We start from the raw sequence: 20,846 nt of genomic DNA on the forward strand, positions 1-20,846 counted from the left end.
TGCATTATTATGAACTTTCATCAAATCTTTAACTGTGGTCTTTTTTTTTTTTTTTTTTTTTTTGCGATATGCGGGCCTCTCACTGTTGTGGCCTCTCCCACTGTGGAGCACAGGCTCCGGACGCGCAGGCTCAGCGGCCATGGCTCACGGGCCCAGCCACTCCGCGGCATGTGGGATCTTCCCAGATCGGGGTACGAACCCGCATCCCCTGCATCGGCAGGCGGACTCTCAACCACTGCGCCACCAGGGAAGCCCCAACCGTGGTCATTTTTAAGTCTTTTGTCATTTACAGACAGTTCTGGGTGAACTCTGATGCTTTTGCAAAAATGTTCCTATAGAAGGGCTTCATCTGCAAGGAATTCATGGAAAAGACTCTGAGAAGTGCAGGTTTCTGGTAACTGACTGTACTGCTGAACTGAATGAATAAGCATTTTCAGAACTCTAATGGAAAACTGATGAATTCATAAAAGTGTTAACAAAAGATCAAGATGAAAAAAAAATTAATTACATGGGACTGCGTGAACTGATGAGGATGATTATAATTTTTTGACTTTTGTCTGAATTAAAAAAAAAATCCCACAAGGACTCAGAGGCAAAAAATATACAAACCAATTTTCACTGCAAAGTAAAGGAGCTGTTACAGTGGAGGATTACTGGACTGAATGTCAATATTATGACATAGTATGAGTGTGTTGGTAATTGCAATCATCATTGCTTTTGTTGTGGTCATCCATTTACAATGCTTGGTGTCAGTTTATTTATCTCTTATAAAATTAAAATACAGTGTATGTGTGTGAAAAAAAATAGCTATGTAGTTATTACCTTATAAAATATGTAAAAGGAAAATGTGTGATGACAATACCACAAAGACCAGGAAGGGAGAACTAGAAGCATGCCATTGTCAAGGTTCTTATACTATACATAATGAGGTATAATATAACATGAAGGTAGACTGTGATAAGTTAAAGATATACACAATATCCTAAAGCAACCACTAAAATGACAAAACAAAGAATTATAACTGAAAGAGCAATAAAGAAGATAAAATGGAATCATTAAAAATAATTAATCCAAGTCAGACAAAGAAGAATGAATAAATAAACTGTGGTTTATCTTCACAGTGGAATACTACTCAGCAATGAACAGGAGCAAACTGGTGACATGTGAAAATATATGGATAAATCTTAAAATAAGTATGCTGAGTGAAGAACCAGAGAAAAATGTGTACATAGTTATGATTCTGTTTATATAAAATTCTAGAAAATTTAAATTAATCAACAGTGACAGAAACCAGATCATCGGTTACTTGGGGATGGGAGAGTGAGGCAGGAAGAAGTGGGAGGGAGAGGCTGCAAAAGGGTATTAGGAGATTTGGGGGATCGTTGGGTATGTTTACTCTCTTGATTGTGGTGATGGTTTCACAGGTGGATGCATATGTCAAAACTTATCAAATTATGTACTTTAAATATGTGCACTGTATTGTATGTCAATTAAACCTTTGTAAAGCTGTTTTAAAAAAACTAAAAAAAATAATTAATTAATAGCATTAATAATAACAGCCAATAACTAACATTTATGTGCAATTTTTAAATTGCATGCTATTCTGAGTCATACACACACACACACACACACACACACGCGCGCGCGCGCTCCATTCATCTAATCCTCACAGTAACCCTAAAAGGAAGGTAGGTACTGTTATTATCTCCACTTTAAAGATGAGGAAACTAAGGTACAGACAGGTCAAGTAGCACGTCTGAGATCAGCCAGTAAAACAGCACAGCCCAGATTTGAATCCTGGCATTCGGGTTGCAGAACCCGTGCTCTAAAACAAAACTATTCTGTCTTTATAAATTCTATTTTACCTGACATAATCAGAGAATAAAAGCTTCTAACCTGGGCCTTGGAACTATGAGTAGGAAAAAGTATCCTAGAGACAAACCAAAGAAAAGGGTTTTATTTTATGTTTTTACTACTCTTGAAAGCAGCATATAAATTATAGAGTAAATTGCAATGAATTCATTTGAAGTTTAGGACCGTAATCCAATGATCCTGTAGCATTTTATGCATACTTCTATTATGATACATATTTATCACATTGTAGCTGTTAGATATTTAGATGTCTGTGATATGCCGTATTGATAACCACATGATATTCAATTTTATCAATCTTTGGGAAGATACTGTACTCTAAAATTGAAGGAATAATTTGTAGTGAGCAATAATGCCCAAAAATCCTTCTTGGGAAGAAATGTGACTGTACTTTGTAAACTGTGTTCCTTAAGCCTTGTCTGAGCATGCAGATGTCCAGAAAATTAGCTCCACCTCGTGGATCATGGTAGTACTACAAATTCAGGCCTTTGAGAACAATAAACTGTCAGAGAAGTAATTAGCCCTGGTAAGGAAGCACTTTCACATACTGCTGCTGGTTGTATAAACTGGTACAACCATTTCTGGAAAGAAATTTTCAAAAAGAATCAAAATTGTATACGTAAGTAACTTTCTATTCAAAATTTCACTTCTAGAAATTTAGCCTATAGAAATATACAAATTAACAAACATGTATGTATCAAGGTTATTTACTGCAGCATTGTTCTTGGTAGTGAAAAATTAGAAACAACCTAATGTCAATGTGGATACAGCTAGTACTATTTAACAAGAATATCGAGGTCCGGAGGAAGATGGCGGAAGAGTAAGACGCGGAGATCACCTTCCTCCCCACAGATACATCAGAAATTCATCTACACGTGGAACAACTCCTACAGAACACCTACTGAACGCTGACAGAAGACCTCAGACCCCCCAAAAGGCAAGAAACTCCCCACATACCTGGGTAGGGCAAAAGAAAAAAAGAATAAACAGAGACAATAGGATAGGGACGGGACCTGCACCAGTGGGAGGGAGCCGTGAAGGAGGGAAGGTTTCTACACACTACAAGCCCCTTCGCGGGCGGAGACTGCAGGTGGCGGAGGGGGAAAGCTTCGGAGTAGCGGAGGAGAGCACAGCAACAGGGGTGTGGAGGGCAAAGCGGAGAGATTCCGGCACAGAGGATCGGTGCCCTCAGGCACACACCAGCCCGAGAGGCTTGTCTGCTCGGCCGCCGTGGCGGGCGGGGCTGGGAGCTGAGGCTTGGGTATCAGCTTTCAGTCGGAGCGCAGGGAGAGGACTGGGGCTGGCGGCAGGAAGAGAGCCTGAAGGGGTTAGTGCACCACGGCTAACCCGGAGGGAGTCCGGGGAAAGGGTCTGGAGCTGCTGAAGAGGCAAGAGACTTTTTTCACTTTTGTTTCCTGGTGTGCGAGGAGAAGGCATTAAGAAGGCTGCTTAGGGAAGCGCCGGAGACAGGCGCGAGCCGCGGGTAAGGCGTGGACCTCGGAGACGGGCGTGGGCCGCCGCCGCCGCCCACCGCCCGCCGCCGCCGCCCACGGCCCGCCACCGCCGCCGCCTGCCGCCGCCCACCGCCGCCGCAGCCGCGGGGCCTGTGTGCGAGCGCGGGTCACTGTCCGCCCCGCCTTCCGGGGGACCTGTGCACCCCGCCACTGCCGTGGTCCCGAGACCCGGGGACGGCTTTCCCGGGAAAGCGCACGGAGCGCCACGGGCTGCTGCAACATCACGCCAGCCTCTGCCGCCGCAGGCCCGCCCCACACTGCGCGCCCCTCCCTCCCCTCTGCCTGAGTGAGCCAGAGCCCCCGAATCAGCGGCTCCTTTAAACCCGTCCTGTCTAAGCGAAGAACGGACGCCCTCCGGCGACCTACGCACAGAGACGGGGCCAGGTCCAAGGCTGAGACCCGGGAGCTGTGAGAGCAGAGTCAGGGAAATCTCTCTGTGCAGCCTCGGAGGCAGCGGATTAAAGCTCCACAGTCCATTTGATGTGCCCTGCGTCTGTGGAGTGCATGAATGGACAGCGAATCATCCCAAATTGAGGAAGTGGACTTTGAGGACAAGATTTAAGACTTTCCCCCCTTTTCCTCTTTTTACAACGAATTATTCCAAAGTAAGGAGGTGGACTTAGAGAGCAAGATTTCAGACTTCTTGCCCTTTTCCTCTTTTTACAACGAATTATCCCAAATTGAGGAGGTGGACTTGGAGAGCAAGATTTTTGATTTTTCCCCCTGCTCCCTTTTTGTGAATGTGTATGTGTAATCTTCTGTGTAAGATTCTCTCTGTATAGCTTTGCTTCCACCATATGTCCCAGGGTTCTATCGGTCCGTTTTTTGTTTTTTTTTTCTCAATAATTACTTTCTAATTTTAATAACGCTACTATATTTCATACTTTATTCTATTTTACTTTACCTGCTCTTTCTTTTTTTCCTACCTTCCCTTCCTCCCTCCCTCCCTCTGCTCTTCCTTTCCTTCTTTCTTTTTCTTTCCTCCCTCCCTCCCACCCTTCTTCTTTCCACTTTCTTTTTCTTTCCTTCCTCCCTCCCTCCCTCCTGTCTTTCTTTCTTTCTTTCCTTCCTCCCTCCCTCCCTCCCTTCTTCCATTCACTCTTCCTTTTGCTTTCATTGCTCCCTCCCTCCCTCCTTTCTTTCCTTCTTTCTTTCCATCCTTCCTCACTCCCTCCCTCCTTTCTTTCTTTCTTCCTTCCTTCCTTTCTTCCCTTCTTCCTTTCTTTCCCTCTCTCTTTCTTTCTTCTACTAATTCTTTCTTTCTGCTTTTTCTCCCTGTTATTCTGAGCCGGGTGGATGAAAGGCTGTAGGTGCTGCAGCCAGGAGCCAGTACTGTGCCTCTGAAGTGGGAGAGCCAACTTCAGGACACGGGTCCACAAGAGACCTCCCAGCTCCACATAATATCAAGCAGCGAAAATCTCCCAGAGATCTCCATCCCAACACCAGCACCCAGCTTCAGTCAACGACCAGCAAGCTACAGTGCTGGTCACCCTATGCCAAGCAACTAGCAAGGCAGGAACACAACCCCACCCATTAGCAGAGAAGCTACCTAAAAACAAAATAAGGCCATAGGCACCCCAAAACACACCACCAGACGTGGACCTGTCCACCAGAAAGACAAGATCGAGCCTCAACCACCAGAACACAGGCATTAGTCCCCCCCACCAGGAAGCCTACACAACCTACTGAAACAACCTTAGCCACTGGGGTCAGACACGAAAAACAACGGGAACTACGAATCTGCAGCCTGCAAAAAGGAGACCCCAAACACAGGAAGATAAGCAAAATGAGAAGACAGAAAAACACACAGCAGGTGAAGGAGCAAGATAAAAACCTACCAGACCTAACAAATGAAGAGGTAATAGGCAGTCTACCTGAAAAAGAATTCAGAATAATGATGGTAAAGATGATCCAAAATCTTGGAAATAGAATAGACAAAATGCAAGAAACAGTTAACAAGGACCTAGAAGAACTAAAGATGAATCAAGCATTGATTAAAAACACAATAAGGGCCTTCCTGGTGGCGCAAGTGGTTGAGAGTCCGCCTGCCGATGCAGGGGATACGGGTTCGTGCCCCGGTCTGGGAGGATCCCATATGCCGCGGAGCGGCTGGGCCCGTGAGCCATGGCCGCTGGGCCTGCGCATCCGGAGCCTGTGCTCCGCAACGGGAGAGGCCACAGCAGTGAGAGGCCCACATACCGCAAAAAGGAAAAAAAAAAAAAAACAAAAAAAAAAACACAATAAATGAAATGAAAAATACTCTAGATGGGATCAATAGCAGAATAACTGAGGCAGAAGAACGGATAAGTGAGGTGGAAGATAAAATAGTGGAAATAACTGATGCAGAGCAAAATAAAGAAAAAAGAATGAAAAGAACAGAGGACAGTCTCAGAGACCTCTGGGACAACATTAAACGCACCAACATTCGAATTATAGGGGTTCCAGAAGAAGAAGAGAAAAAGAAAGGGACTGAGAAAATATTTGAAGAGATTATAGTTGAAAACTTCCCTAATATGGGAAAGGAAATAGTTAATCAAGTCCAGGAGGCACAGAGAGTCCCATACAGAATAAATCCAAGGAGAAATACACCAAGACACATATTAATCAAACTGTCAAAAATTAAACACAAAGAAATCATATTAAAAGCAGCAAGGGAAAAACAACAAAAAACACACAAGGGAATCCCCATCAGGTTAACAGCTGATCTCTCAGCAGAAACTCTACAAGCCAGAAGGGAGTGGCAGGACATAATTAAAGTGATGAAGGAGAGAAACCTGCAGCCAAGATTACTCTACCGAGCAAGGATCTCATTCAGATTTGATGGAGAAATTAAAACCTTTACAGACAAGCAAAAGCTGAGAGAGTTCAGCACCACCAAACCAGCTTTACAACAAATGCTAAAGGAACTTCTCTAGGAAAGAAACACAACAGAAGGAATATACCTACAATAACGAACCCAAAGCAATTAAGGAAATGGGAATAGGAACATACATATCAATAATTACCTTAAATGTAAATGGACTAAATGCTCCCACCAAAAGACACAGAGTGGCTGAATGGATACAAAAACAAGACCCATATATATGCTGTCTACAAGAGACCCACTTCAGACCTAAAGACACATACAGATTGAAAGTAAGGGGATGGAAAAAGATATTCCATGCAAATAGAAATCAAAAGAAAGCTGGAGTAGCAATTCTTATATCAGACAAAATAGACTTTAAAATAAAGACTATTAGAAGAGACAAAGAAGGACACTACATAATGATCAAGGGATCGATCCAAGAAGAAGATATAACAATTGTAAATATTTATGCACCCAACATAGGAGCACCTCAATACATAAGGCAAATACTAACAGCCATAAAAGGGGAAATCGACAGTAACACAATCATAGTAGGGGACTTTAACACCCCACTTTCACCAATGGACAGATCGTCCAAAATGAAAATAAATAAGGAAACACAAGCTTTAAATGATACATTAAACAAGATGGACTTAGTTGATATTTATAGGACATTTCATCCAAAAACAACAGAATACACATTTTTTCTCAAGTGCTCATGGAACATTCTCCAGGATAGATCATATCTTGGGTCACAAATCAAGCCTTGGTAAATTTAAGAAAATTGAAATTGTATCAAGTATCTTTTCCGACCACAATGCTATGAGACTAGACATCAATTACAGGAAAAGATCTGTAAAAAATACAAACACATGGAGGCTAAACAATACACTACTCAATAACGAAGTGATCACTGAAGAAATCAAAGAGGAAATTAAAAAATACCTAGAAACAAATGACAATGGAGACATGACAACCCAAAACCTATGGGATGCAGCAAAAGCAGTTCTAAGGGGGAAGTTTATAGCAATACAATCCCACCTTAAGAAACAGGAAACATTTCGAGTAAACAACCTGACCCTGCACCTAAAGCAATTAGAGAAAGAAGAACAAAAAACCCCCAAAGCTAGCAGAAGGAAAGAAATCATAAAGATCAGATCAGAAATAAATGAAAAAGAAATGAAGGAAACGATAGCAAAGATCAACCAAACTAAAAGCTGCTTCTTTGAGAAGATAAACAAAATTGACAAACCATTAGCCAGACTCATCAAGAAAAGAAGGGAGAAGACTCAAATCAATAGAATTAGAAATGAAAAAGGAGAAGTAACAACTGACACTGCAGAAATACAAAAGATCATGAGAGATTACTACAAGCAACTCTATGCCAATAAAATGGACAACCTGGAAGAAATGGACAAATTCTTAGAAATGCACAACCTGCCAAGACTGACTCAGGAAGAAATAGAAAATATGAATAGACCAATCACAAGCACTGAAATTGAAACTGTGATTAAAAATCTTCCATCAAACAAAAGCCCAGGACCAGATGGCTTCACAGGCGAATTCTATCAAACATTTAGAGAAGAGCTAACACCCATCCTTCTCAAACTCTTCCAAACAATTTCAGAGGAAGGAACACTCCCAAACTCATTCTACGAGGCCACCATCACCTTGATACCAAAACCAGGCAAGGATGTCACAAAGAAAGAAAACTACAGGCCAATATCACTGATGAACATAGATGCAAAAATCCTCAACAAAATACTAGCAAACAGAATCCAACAGCACATTAAAAGGATCATACACCATGATCAAGTGGGGTTTATTCCAGGAATGCAAGGATTCTTCAATATACGCAAATCAATCAATGTGATACACCATATTAACAAGTTGAAGGAGAAAAACCATATGATCATCTCAATAGATGCAGAGAAAGCTTTCGACAAAATTCAACATCCATTTATGATAAAAACCCTGCAGAAAGTAGGCATAGAGGGATCTTTCCTCAACATAATAAAGGCCATATATGACAAACCCACAGCCAACATTGTCCTCAATGGTGAAAAACTGAAACCATTTCCACTAAGATCAGGAACAAGACAAGGCTGCCCACTCTCACCACTCTTATTCAACCTAGTTTTGGAAGTTTTAGCCACAGCAATCAGAGAAGAAAAGGAAATAAAAGGAATCCAAATGGGAAAAGAAGAAGTAAAGCTGTCACTGTTTGCAGATGACATGATACTATACATAGAGAATCCTAAAGATGCTACCGAAAAACTACTAGAGCTAATCAATGAATTTGGTAAAGTAGCAGGTTACAAAATTAATGTACAGAAATCTCTGGCATTCCTGTACACTAATGATGAAAAATCTGAAACTGAAATCAAGAAAACACTCCCATTTACCATTGCAACAAAAAGAATAAAATATCTAGGAATAAACCTACCTAAGGAGACAAAAGACCTGTATGCAGAAAATTATAAGACACTGATGAAAGAAATTAAAGATGATACAAATAGATGGAGAGATATACCATGCTCCTGGATTGGAAGAATCAATATTGTGAAAATGACTCTACTACCCAAAGCAATCTACAGATTCAATGCAATCCCTATCAAACTACCACTGGCATTTTTCACAGAACTAGAACAAAAAATTTCAAAATTTGTTTGGAAAAAACAAAAGACCCCGAATAGCCAAAGCAATCTTGAGAACGAAAAAAGGAGCTGGAGGAATCAGGCTCCCTGACTTCAGACTATACTACAAAGGTACAGTAATTAAGACAGTGTGGTACTGGCATAAAAACAGAAAGATAGATCAGTGGATCAGGATAGAAAGCCCAGAGATAAACCCACGCACATATGGCCAACTTATCTTTGATAAAGGAGGCAGGAATGTACAGTGGAGAAAGGACAGCCTCTTCAATAAGTGGTGCTGGGAAAACTGGACAGGGACATGTAAAAGTATGAGATTAGATCATTCCCTAACACCATACACAAAAATAAGCTCAAAATGGATTAAAGACTTAAATGTAAGGCCAGAAACTATCAAACTCTTAGAGGAAAACATAGGTAGAACACTCTATGACATAAATCACAGCAAGATCCTTTTGGACCCACCTCCTAGAGAAATGGAAATAAAAACAAAGATAAACACATGGGACTTAATGAAACTTCAAAGCTTTTGCACAGCAAAGGAAACCATAAACAAGACCAAAAGACAACCCTCAGAATGGGAGAAAATATTTGCAAATGAAGCAACGGACAAAGGATTAATCTCCAAAATTTATAAACAGCTCATGCAGCTCAATAGCAAAAAAACAAACAACCCAATCCAAAAATGGGCAGAAGACTTAAATAGGCATTTCTCCAAAGAAGATATACAGACTGCCAACAAACACATGAAAGAATGCTCAACATCATGAATCATTAGAGAAATGCAAATCAAAACTACAATGAGATATCATCTCACACCAGTCAGAATGGCCATCATCAAGAAATCTAGAAACAATAAATGCTGGAGAGGGTGTGGAAAAAAGGGAACACTCTTGCACTGCTGGTGGGAATGTGAATTGGTACAGCCACTATGGAGAACAGTATGGAGGTTCCTTAAAAAACTACAAATAGAACTACCATATGATCCAGCAATCCCACTACTAGGCATATACCCTGAGAAAACCATAATTCAAAAAGAGACATGTACCAAAATGTTCATTGCAGCTCTATTCACAATAGCCCGGAGCTGGAAACAACCTAAGTGTCCATCATCAGATGAATGGATAAAGAAGATGTGGCACATATATACAATGGAATATTACTCAGCCATAAAAAGAAACGAAACTGAGCTATTTGTAATGAGGTGGATAGATCTAGAGTCTGTCATACAGAGTGAAGTAAGTCAGAAAGAGAAAGACAAATACCGTATGCTAACACATATATATGGAATATAAGAAAAAAAATGTCATGAAGAACCTAGGGGTAAAACGGGAATAAAGACACAGACCTAGTTGAGAATGGACTTGAGGATTGGGGAGGGGGAAGGGTAAGCTGTGACAAAGCGAAAGAGAGGCATGGACATATATACACTACCAAACGTAGGGTAGATAGATAGTGGGAAGCAGCCGCAGAGCACAGGGAGATCAGCTCGGTGCTTTGTGACCGCCTGGAGGGGAGGGATGGGGAGGGTGGGAGGGAGGGAGATGCATGAGGGAGGGGATGTGGGAACAGATGTATATGTATGACTGATTCACTTTGTTATAAAGCAGAAACTAATAAAAAAAAAAAAGAATATCAACATGACTACAGCTAATAGTTTTTGTAAGTACTTAAATATGTGCCAGGGACCATTCTTAGTCTGGCTTTAAAGCCCTGACATTGGCTACTATGCTATACTTCTTAGAATGAAGTATATACATCCTCGTATGGAAGAATGTTCATTATATACAGTTAAATGAAAAGACTCAAGCTCAGAAGAACTGTATCACTCAATTAAATATATATACATTAAATATATATATATATATATATATATATATATGCCATGTATAGAAAAAAGTCTAAAAGGCTATACATATCAAACTGTAAACAATGATTACCTCTGAAGAATGGAATGCGTATGAGGAGAAAGGAGATGATTTTTACTTTATACACTTTTGTATTGCTTGAATTTTCCACATTAAGTACACACCAGATTTGTACATAAAAAGTACACAATTAGGGCCTCCCTGGTGGCGCAAGTGGTTGAGAGTCCGCCTGCCGATGCAGGGGATACGGGTTCGTGCCCCGGTCTGGGAGGATCCCATATGCCGCGGAGCGGCTGGGCCCGTGAGCCATGGCCGCTGAGCCTGCGCGTCCGGAGCCTGCGCGTCCGGAGCCTGTGCTCCGCAACGGGGGAGGCCACAACAGTGAGAGGCCCGCATACCGCAAAAAAAAAAAAAAAAAAAAAAAAAAAAAAAAAAAAAAAAAAGTACACAATTAAAAAAAATAAGTTAATTGGAGTCTTTAAAATAACTTTAACTACTTTAAGGAAAATTTTTAAAAAGTAGGAAGGGGTAACCTCCTAGATGCTGACTGATAATTTGCACAGTTAATGACAATACATGAGAATGGTCATTTCAGGCAACACACACACACACACACACACACACACACACACCCATAAAATGAAGTACGTTCAAGGTGATTAAAACTCTTCAGAAATTCTGGGTAAGTTTATAACTGGTAATTTTTTGACAAAGATGGTAGGTTGAACATGCACATCTAACCCTAACCTGCCCCACCCCACAAACTCCACTAAAATTATAGTAAAAAGAATTTTTAAAGGTCAAACTCGCAGCAATGAGGAAAATAGGAGAGGAAACAATAGTAATAAAATTTTGGAAGCTGGAAGCAGATGGACAAATGGTAACTAATTTAGCACACCTGAGAAAGTCTAAACCTAAGCTGCACTGGGTAAAGCTGAGAATTAACCAAATTTCAAAAGGCTCAGGAGTTCTGCATAGACAATCACTTATTTTGTGTTCCTACACCATGAAAGGTTTTGTCGTGTCTTAAAATAGTAACACTGCTCTTTTTAGAATTTAATGGAATATAGTGAAGAGTACAGTAGAGGCCTGAGTTAAGCAGACCAATAAACACCATTTACTTTGAGAGACCTTCAATATGAAATATACAAAAATTAATTTGTGGTGAGAATAAATTTTCTTAGTCAACAATTACCTTATCAAAAACTAATTACTCAACCATATGTTAGAGGTAAATCTTTAGGTAAAAGAATAATAAAAATAATATCCTATGTTGAATGAGAATATAGGCTACTATTATCTTGTTGCCTTCACCTAGAGCTCCAATGCCTTTTCCATTACTTTCCCTTTCTCATACTGAAAGAGCATTTTAAAAAGCAACAATTAAGTAAATATTTAATGGTTGGCACTTCAGCTGAGAAAGGAGAAATCAGGATGGATTCCAGGAGAAATCAGGCTTTTCTGAAAAGTAGCATGGCATCTGCCAATACTGCTCTGCTTTAATAATGATGCAGATTGTAGCCAAATTCTGACCATATAACAACTTTCAATAGAGCTATTTCTCACTGTTTCTAGTTAGCAAAAATAGTAACAATTCCTTTCCTGCTAAAATATAGGATAGTACACGTATTTAAACCTAAGTATTTTTAGAACCCATATAACAAAGTTACCTGATCCAGCAATAAAGTAAAACTACTGTAGGGGTGAAGTCTAACAAATACTTAACATAATAGGATTAAATCCCCCAGCAGTTTAAAAAAGTAATGACATTTTATTATAATGAAAATTCTCTGTTATGAGATTATTTCACCTTTAAAAATTACTTACAAAGACTAAATAAAGATTTGAGAGCAAAGAAGCCCATCTAGAATTGGTCAAAAGCGTAGTGTATTATGAGAATTTTTTCTGCATTATCCAGATTGTCACAGAAACTGATAACTCAGCATCAGGGAATAATGAAGATTTTTGTAGAAGAGCCAAATAACTGTTAATTGATTTTATTTAGTTAACTTCGAGACAATGTAACTTTTAGCAAATTATAACTTTAAGGACTTAAAAAGTTCAAAAATATGATTAACTTGAAGAAGCTGTTGGATTACAGGACCACCATTAATATCTAGCAGAGAACATAACTGTACCTAAACCAGTATCAAAGGATGCCTTTAAATTTAGAATGAATTATGCAAAACTTTAAAAAGTTTATTTGAAAACTGAAGGGTTGGAACAAGTACTAACAAAGTCAGACATGTACAAACACATTTACGGTTTAAAGGTTATGTTAACCAGAACCCCTACAAGGCAAAAGGTGGCCTAGCTGGATTACACACAGGTGCCATAAATGGAAAAAAACAGGTAACATCTAAGAAATTAATAAAATGGGCCAGAAGGAATAAAGCTGGGGGCAGAGATAAGTATGGACCAGAAAGTCAAAATAACTTGATAATCCTCCACATCTTAAGGAGCAGATTATCCACAATCTTGAGTCAAGGGACTGCTGAGAATGCAGATGTAGATAAGAATCCACCTCTTTACTGGAAATCATAAATCGAAGGTAGGAATCCTCTAAAAAGTAATAAAACTGTTGCTAACTAAGCAAGCTCTCTCTGTAGATAAGAGTGCATTTGTATATCTTAAGAACTAGAGGGCCCAAAGAAGTTACTAGAGCCCAACTCTCATCTTTAATTCATTCTACAAATCCTTCCCTTCTAAAATACAGGACTGGGAATTCTCTGGCTGTCCAGCTGTTAGGACTCCATGCTCTCACTGCTGAGGGCCTGGGTTCAGTCCCTGGATGGGGAACTAAAATCCCACAAGCTGCACGGTGCAGCCAAAAAAAATAATAATTATTTAAAAATATATAAATAAAATACAGGACTGTTTAATTCATTCCACAGAGACTTACTGAATGTTTATTTTCCCAGGCATTGTGTTGATGAAAGAGGTTACCAAAATGAACAAGACACAATCCCTGTCCTGGAGGATGTATAGCCTAAGGGAAAAGACAAACACCTAAGTAGAAAGTGGTAAAGTAATGTGGTCAATACATTTATGCCGTGTGTTCTGATAATGGCAGGGATCACTCACTTAGCCCAGCCCAGAAATAGGTCAGGGAGAGAAGTTAGGGTTACTATGTTGGATATGAAAGGATACCTGAGCTAGATCTTAAAAAATGAGAAGTTAGTAAAATAAGTAACAGGGAAAAGAACATTCAAGAAAAGGGAACAAATAATAGGAGCAAAGGATTGAGCATGAAATAATCCTTTGATGTATGATAAAGAGGGTGAGGTGTGAGGTACCACTGGTAGATTATTATTATTATTATTAGAATGTAAGGATAGAGATGCTGAGGGGTAGGAGAGGAGGCTGACAAGGTACAGGCCAGATTATGGAGGGACTAGAATGCCATACAAAGATTCTTAAACTTTATCTTGTAGGTCATGGGGAACCACTGTTAAGTGGAGAATGATACAGAATCACATTTCACATAAGTCACTCTGGCAACACTGTGGTGGGTGAATCTGAGAGGGAGCAAGATTGGAGGTCGGGGGCCAGTTAGTAGACTACTGAAATAGTTCAGGAAAGAAATAATGAGGTCCTGAACTAACAAGTGACCTTCTAATAAAAACCTCTGTGCCGTTGAACCAATAATCCAGGATGATCAAAGTGTAGTAGAAGAACAAAAAACTAATGCATTGATATATATGTGAACATACAATACATAATATTTATATATCACATATATTTTTTGTTTTGTTTTGTTTTGTTTTTTTGTGGTATGTGGGCCTCTCACTGTTGTGGCCTCTCCCGTTGCGGAGCACAGGCTCTGGACGCGCAGGCTCAACGGCCATGGCTCACGGGCCTAGCTGCTCCACGGCATGTGGGATCTTCCCGGACTGGGGCACGAACCCGTGTCCCCTGTATCGGCAGGCGGACTCTCAACCACTGCGCCACCAGGGAAGCCCATCACATATATTTTTATATGTACATATATATATGCTTTTTTGCTACTATTACATTACATTATAGATTGTGCCTTTCTACATTAATCAAAAAGGACAGGTAATTCCCTGGGTCCAGTGGTTAGGGCTCCTCACTTCCACTGCAGGAGGAACCGATTCGATCCCTGGTCAGGGAACTGAGAGCCCGCAAGCTGTGGTGCGGCCAGAAAAAAAAAAAAAAAAAGGACAAAGAATTTACGAAAACAAAAAGGAGAAGGGAAGCTACAATTCAAAGCATTCTATTTATTGTAGAACTAGCAATTAATAATAAATTATTACCCCCAAATGAGTTATTTTACTGGAAAAATAAATAGAATTCTGCTAGAAATTTAAATTTAGAAGGAGGAATATTATTTAAAATGTATCCCATAAAGCATCTGAAATCAAGAACATTATCAGATTTCTCAGAATAATTTATTAACAAAGAAAATCTATATACTAGATCTACATAAATTAAAAGGAATAAAATAATTTAATAAAGAAAACATGACCTTAGTAACAATTTATTGTGAACCTACCTTGCCATGTGTACCATTTACTATTCGTAAATCTTAGTGAGGTAGAACCACTATATTCATTTTGCAGATGAGAAAATGAAAGCTCAGATAAGTTTACTTACCTAATAACCAGGACTTAAAGTTTGTCTGATTTTAGATGTCTTGTTTACATGTAGCCACATGTAAATAAGACTGTAAGCATTTCACAAGAATATTTTTATTTCACAAATACAGCACTTCATATCAGAAAGCCAAGATTAGGTTTGGCAATAGAACTAACACTTTGGGGTCAAAGAGAACTTGGTTTATATCTAGACTTTACCCCTTACTAGCTGTAAGAATCTGAGTTAACTTCTCTGAGTTTCAACAAGCATAAAAGAGGTTAGAAGCCTTCAAAGTGTGCCTGCAAAGATCACAAAGTAACCAGTCCAGGTAAGTAATCAATTAATAGTAGCTAATGCTATTATTCATAAATCAATAAAATGTATAAATAAAACTAATACACTGCATTAAAATTGAAACAAAAAATTAATTTAGGAAAAGAACACCCTTTTTCCCCTGCTATGAATGTTTCTTTAGCCATAATAGGCATATTATTTACAATAGAATACCTAACTCATAAGAATATATAGTCAACTCTTGATAATCCAATAGCATATTAACTGGTTTGCAGTTAATCTGCGATTAAAGTGCCATAGTAACCCAGCTTTTCCTCCCTTGTTAGAGACAAGTTGGTTAGGAACCTGTGATGCCCAAACTCTTCCCTCAACCACACATACACTGTAGCTCCCAAATCCCCACCACAGCATTTCCACCCCAAGTGCTCTGGTCCCCCTGCCTTGGCTCTTCAAATCCCACTGCTGGGGAAAGCTGAGAGAGGACTGGAATAATCAGTACTTGCCACCACATTAGTGGGTCCCCTAGTGAATAATTCTTCCTGCATTTTTTGTGATATCTGTGACTTGATCCTCACTCCCCTGTAACTCTACCACTTACCCCAGTTAATAGCTGACAATATTGAAGAAGTATAACTTAGAAATCTGTGAGCAACTTTAAACCATTTTACTTGATTAAAAAAAAATTTCTTGCTGTATGGTACAGGGAACTCCACTTCGCTGTACAGTAGAAACTAACACAACATTGTAAAACAACTATATTCCAATTAACAAAAAAATTTCTTTGCAAAACAAAATAAATTCTTGCCATTATATAACCATTTTAAGTTATATAAGTTTTTAGTTGGCTTAAATAATTCAATACTAACTATAATATTTAGTTACTACTACTAAATATTTTAATAGTTTAGTATTTTAGTAGTTAAACTTAGTGATATCACAATGAATTAAATAATAAACCCCAGGTAAACAGTCCCTGAGGCCCAAGTTAATACTGTATAAATACTGCTATGTATCTATATTATACATCATAAAGATATTTTAAAAATTACCTTGGTGTTCTTCTAAATCCATGTCAAGTTGTCTAATTTCTTCATTAAGCTGATTTATTCTTTCTTTTATATCTGTTAACCTGTTGAAAATATTATTTAATGAATTTATGGCAGACAATTTAGATATTCAGTAAAAACATTTAGTGACAATGTTATGAAATCTTAAAGCTTTTCGAATCTGCAGAAACAATATCAATAAATAATATGCTTTACTCTGAGGACAATACTATAAATTTTGAGAGAAAAATCTTTTTTCATGATTCGTATTTAGAGTACAAGCGTGTTCTGAGAATGTTGGCTTGCCTGACTTCAACAGTAGACCCTTCCCCAGCCTTCTTTTGAACTTTACTTGTGATATTAAGAAAATAAAAAATCTTTAGCAACCTTCTTTTTGTAGGTTTATATAAATAAACTAAGTTAGCAAGTTTGTCTTAAAAGTTAGAAAATAAGAGAAAATTTACCATTGAGAGAAGACTATATGGGTTAAAATTTTAACAAAAGCAGTTGTACTTATTACAAAGCAATAGTAATCAAGACAGTATGATACTGGAATAAGGACAGACATATCCTTTTAAGGATAGACAATGGAATAGAATTGTGAGTCTAGGAATAAGACCCTGTATCTATATACAATTGATTTTTGACAAAGGTGCCAAAACAATTAAACCGAGAAAGAACATTAAATAATATTTGTTGAAAGAATATTTCAACAAATGGTGCTGGGATAACTGGATATGCACAAGCAAAAGAATAAAACTGGACTCCTACCTCATACCATACACAAAAGTTAACTAAAAGTGGGTCACAGATCTAAACATAAGAACTAAACTATAAAACACTTAAATAAAAAAACAAGCATAAATCTTCATGAAATTGAACTAGGCATTGGTTTCTTACATATGACACCAAAAGCACAAACGACAAAAGAAAAAAATAAATAAACCAGATATAATCAAAATTTAAAACTACTGGGACTTCCCTGGTGGCGCAGTGGTTAAGAATCCGCCTGCCAATGCAGAGGATACAGGTTCGACCCCTGGTCTGGGAAGATCCCACATGCTGCAGAACAAATAAGCCTGTGCACCACAACTACTGAGCCTGCGCTCTAGAGCCCGTGAGCCACAACTACTGAAGCCTGCACACCTAGAGCCCGTGCTCCGCAACAAGAGAAGCCACTGCAATGAGGAGCCCGGGCACCGCAACAAAGAGTAGCCCCCGCTCGCTGCAACTAGAGAAAGCCCATGCGCAGCAATGAAGACTCAATGCAGCCAAAAATAAATAAATAAAATAAATAAATTTATTTAAAAAATAAAGTCTTAAAAAAAATTTTAAACTTTTGTGCTTCAAAGGACACCATAAAGAAAGTGAAAAAACACAAATAATGGAAGAAAAATTTTGCAGATCATTTATCTGATAAGAGACTTTATTTAGAATATATAAAGAGCTCTTACAATTCAGTAATAAAACAATAAATAACCCAATTTAAAAATGGGCAAAAGCACAGGGAGATCAGCTTGGTGCTTTGCGATGACCTAGAGGGGTGGAATAAGGAGGGTGGGAGGGAGGCTCAAAAGGGAGGGGATGTGGGTATATATGTATGCATATGGCTGATTCACTTTTTTGTACAACAGAAACTAACACAGTATTGTGAAGCAATTATACTCCAATAATGATCTATAATAAATAAATAAATAAAACAAAATAAATAAAACAAAAAAATGGGCAAAGAATGTGAATAGACATTTCTCCAAAGAATATATATATATATATGACCAATAAGCACAGGAAAAAAAGTTCAACATCATTCATTAATCATCAGGAAAATGCAAATCAATGATACCACTTCACACCTACTATGATGGCTACACAGTAATCAAAAATGACAGATAATAACAAGTGTTGATGAGGTCATGGAGAAACTGGAACACTTATACACTGCTGGTGAAAATGTAAAATGGTGCAGCTGCATTGGAAAATAGTCTGGCACCTCCTCAAAAAGTTAAATATAGAGTTACTGTATGAACCAGCACTCCTAGGTAAATTCCACTCCTAGGTAAATACCCAAGAGAAGCGAAAATATATGTCCACACACAAAAACATGTACACGATTGTTCATACCAGCATGATCCATCACAGCCAAAAAATAGAAGCAATCCAAATGTCCATCAATTAATGAATGGATAAATAAATATGGTATAGCCACACAAATGGGATATTATTTGGCAATAAAAAGAAATGAAATACTGATACATGCTACAACACAGATGAACCCTGAAAACACTATGCTAAGTGTAAGAATCCAGCCACATAGGACCATATATTGTATGCTTTCATTTATATGAAATGTCCAGAACAGGCCAATCTACACAGACATAAGGTACAGTGGTTGCTTAGGGCTGGGAATGGGGGGTGAGAGGTGTGATGGTTAAGGGATATGGGTTTCTATTGGGGTGACTGAACTGTTCTGAAATTGACTGAGGTGGTGGTTGCACAACTCTGTGAATACAGTAAAAAACTCTGAATTGTACACTTTAAATATGTGAATTGTATGGTATGTATTATATCACAATAAAGCTGTTTTTAAAAAGCAATTATACTATGTAATGGCTCTTAACTAAACATTCAAAGAATTATTTAAAGCTATAAATAAAACTGAAAGCTGCATCAATATTGTCAATGTGAATCACAGAAAAAATGACTGTAACAATATGCACCTCTTACACATTTAGAATGCAATTTAAAAGATGAGAAATGAATGTAAAATGTCCTAGTGTAAAAGTACTTACTGTCGCTCCATGCTGGCTATTTCCTGATTATCTTCTTTAACCTTTAAAGGCATAAAGAGAAAACAGAATTTAAAAAAATTACTCATTGTTAGGCTATCTTAAAGAGATTTTCCTTCTAGGGTGTGTACTAAAAAATCAAATCTAGTCACTTTAAACTTATTTCTTGAAATTCAGCCTTTGAAGTTAAAAGGAACATCATTAGGGAACTATTCACAGATTTTTCTTTCCTCCTCAAAGGAAGAGTGGTGACTGATAAATATCCATACCTATCCACGTGGCACCAATAAGTTAACATATCTTCAGGCCTGGATCAATTTACATAAATATCTAGGATTTTTGAGCCTGTCTCCCCCGCCCTGCTCCCCCTGCTCCCCACCCCCAACCCATGCACACGGTAGGGCTGCCAGATTTAGCAATCCCTGTTACATTTGAATTTCAGAAAAACAATGAATAACTTTTGTGGTATGTATTTGGAATACACTTATTATCCTTATGTATATATTTATTCTAAAAGATTATTCACTGCTTATCTGAAATTCAAAGTTAACTAGTCATTCTGTATTCTATCTAGAAATTCTATCCCAAGATCATACTCTTTGTCCCCTGCCTTCAATGATCTCTTTCCAAGGAACTTCAGAGATTCTAGATTTTGATACTTTTCTAGAATGATTCTAATACTTAAATAGCTCCTGAGTTGATCCCTAAGGTTCCTGCAAACCCACTGGATTCAATATAAGACCACAAAAGTAGTCTCATTTGTAGGTTCCTGACTAGAGGTGCTCCCAAATATATAGGCTCCTAAGGGCTGTATATTTAGTGTGTCTCAGGATAAACAATAGGCTAAATTAAAGCCAGCCTTGGGATAGTAAGAAAGCTACTGAACCCATGTGACATAACATGGTGACATACTGTGATTTCACAGGACATTTTAATTCCATTCACTTCATGGTGGCACTGATAAGAAATAACCACACAAAGTCATCAGCCTTGGGGCACTTCATTTTCTAAATATGAGGCCCAAAACAAATCATGGAATACATCTTCAATAAGATTAATTATTTACTGACCAATAAGAAGAGTTTCAAGTTTTTCTTATAAGGATCCAAAACATGAAAAAATGACCAAAATATGCATGAAGACCATATAAAATTAGGATTTAAGTAAAAAAAAAAACAGTTTATTTGAGAAATGACTTTTACCTAGATCTTCTTGGTCAAGCAGTTCATATTAATTTAGATGGAGTTCACTTTTCACTGTTTTTTAAGAAAATAAGCTTATTAGCTTTCTGTTCAATTCACATGCCTTAAATAAAACAGACTGATACATTTACCAAATCCTGACATATTAAAATACGTATGTTTGTTT

At 38.3% G+C, this 20,846-nt stretch overlaps 1 protein-coding gene across 3 annotated transcripts in view; it reads right to left on the minus strand.

The window, feature by feature from the left end:
• The window catches only part of IFT74 (intraflagellar transport 74), an 85,876-nt gene that overhangs the window by 25,652 nt on the left and 39,378 nt on the right, over nucleotides 1–20,846 (minus strand). For all 3 annotated transcript variants that reach the window (XM_060100880.1, XM_060100882.1, XM_060100881.1), the window contains 2 exons: nucleotides 19,482–19,522; nucleotides 16,696–16,775 (listed from right to left, as the gene is read on the minus strand). In XM_060100880.1, coding sequence (XP_059956863.1) covers nucleotides 16,696–16,775; nucleotides 19,482–19,522 — 121 coding nt within the window. The remainder of the gene's footprint in view (nucleotides 1–16,695; nucleotides 16,776–19,481; nucleotides 19,523–20,846) is intronic.

Source organism: Mesoplodon densirostris, chromosome 6, assembly GCF_025265405.1.
Source record: "Mesoplodon densirostris isolate mMesDen1 chromosome 6, mMesDen1 primary haplotype, whole genome shotgun sequence".
Classification (NCBI taxonomy): domain Eukaryota; kingdom Metazoa; phylum Chordata; class Mammalia; order Artiodactyla; family Ziphiidae; genus Mesoplodon; species Mesoplodon densirostris.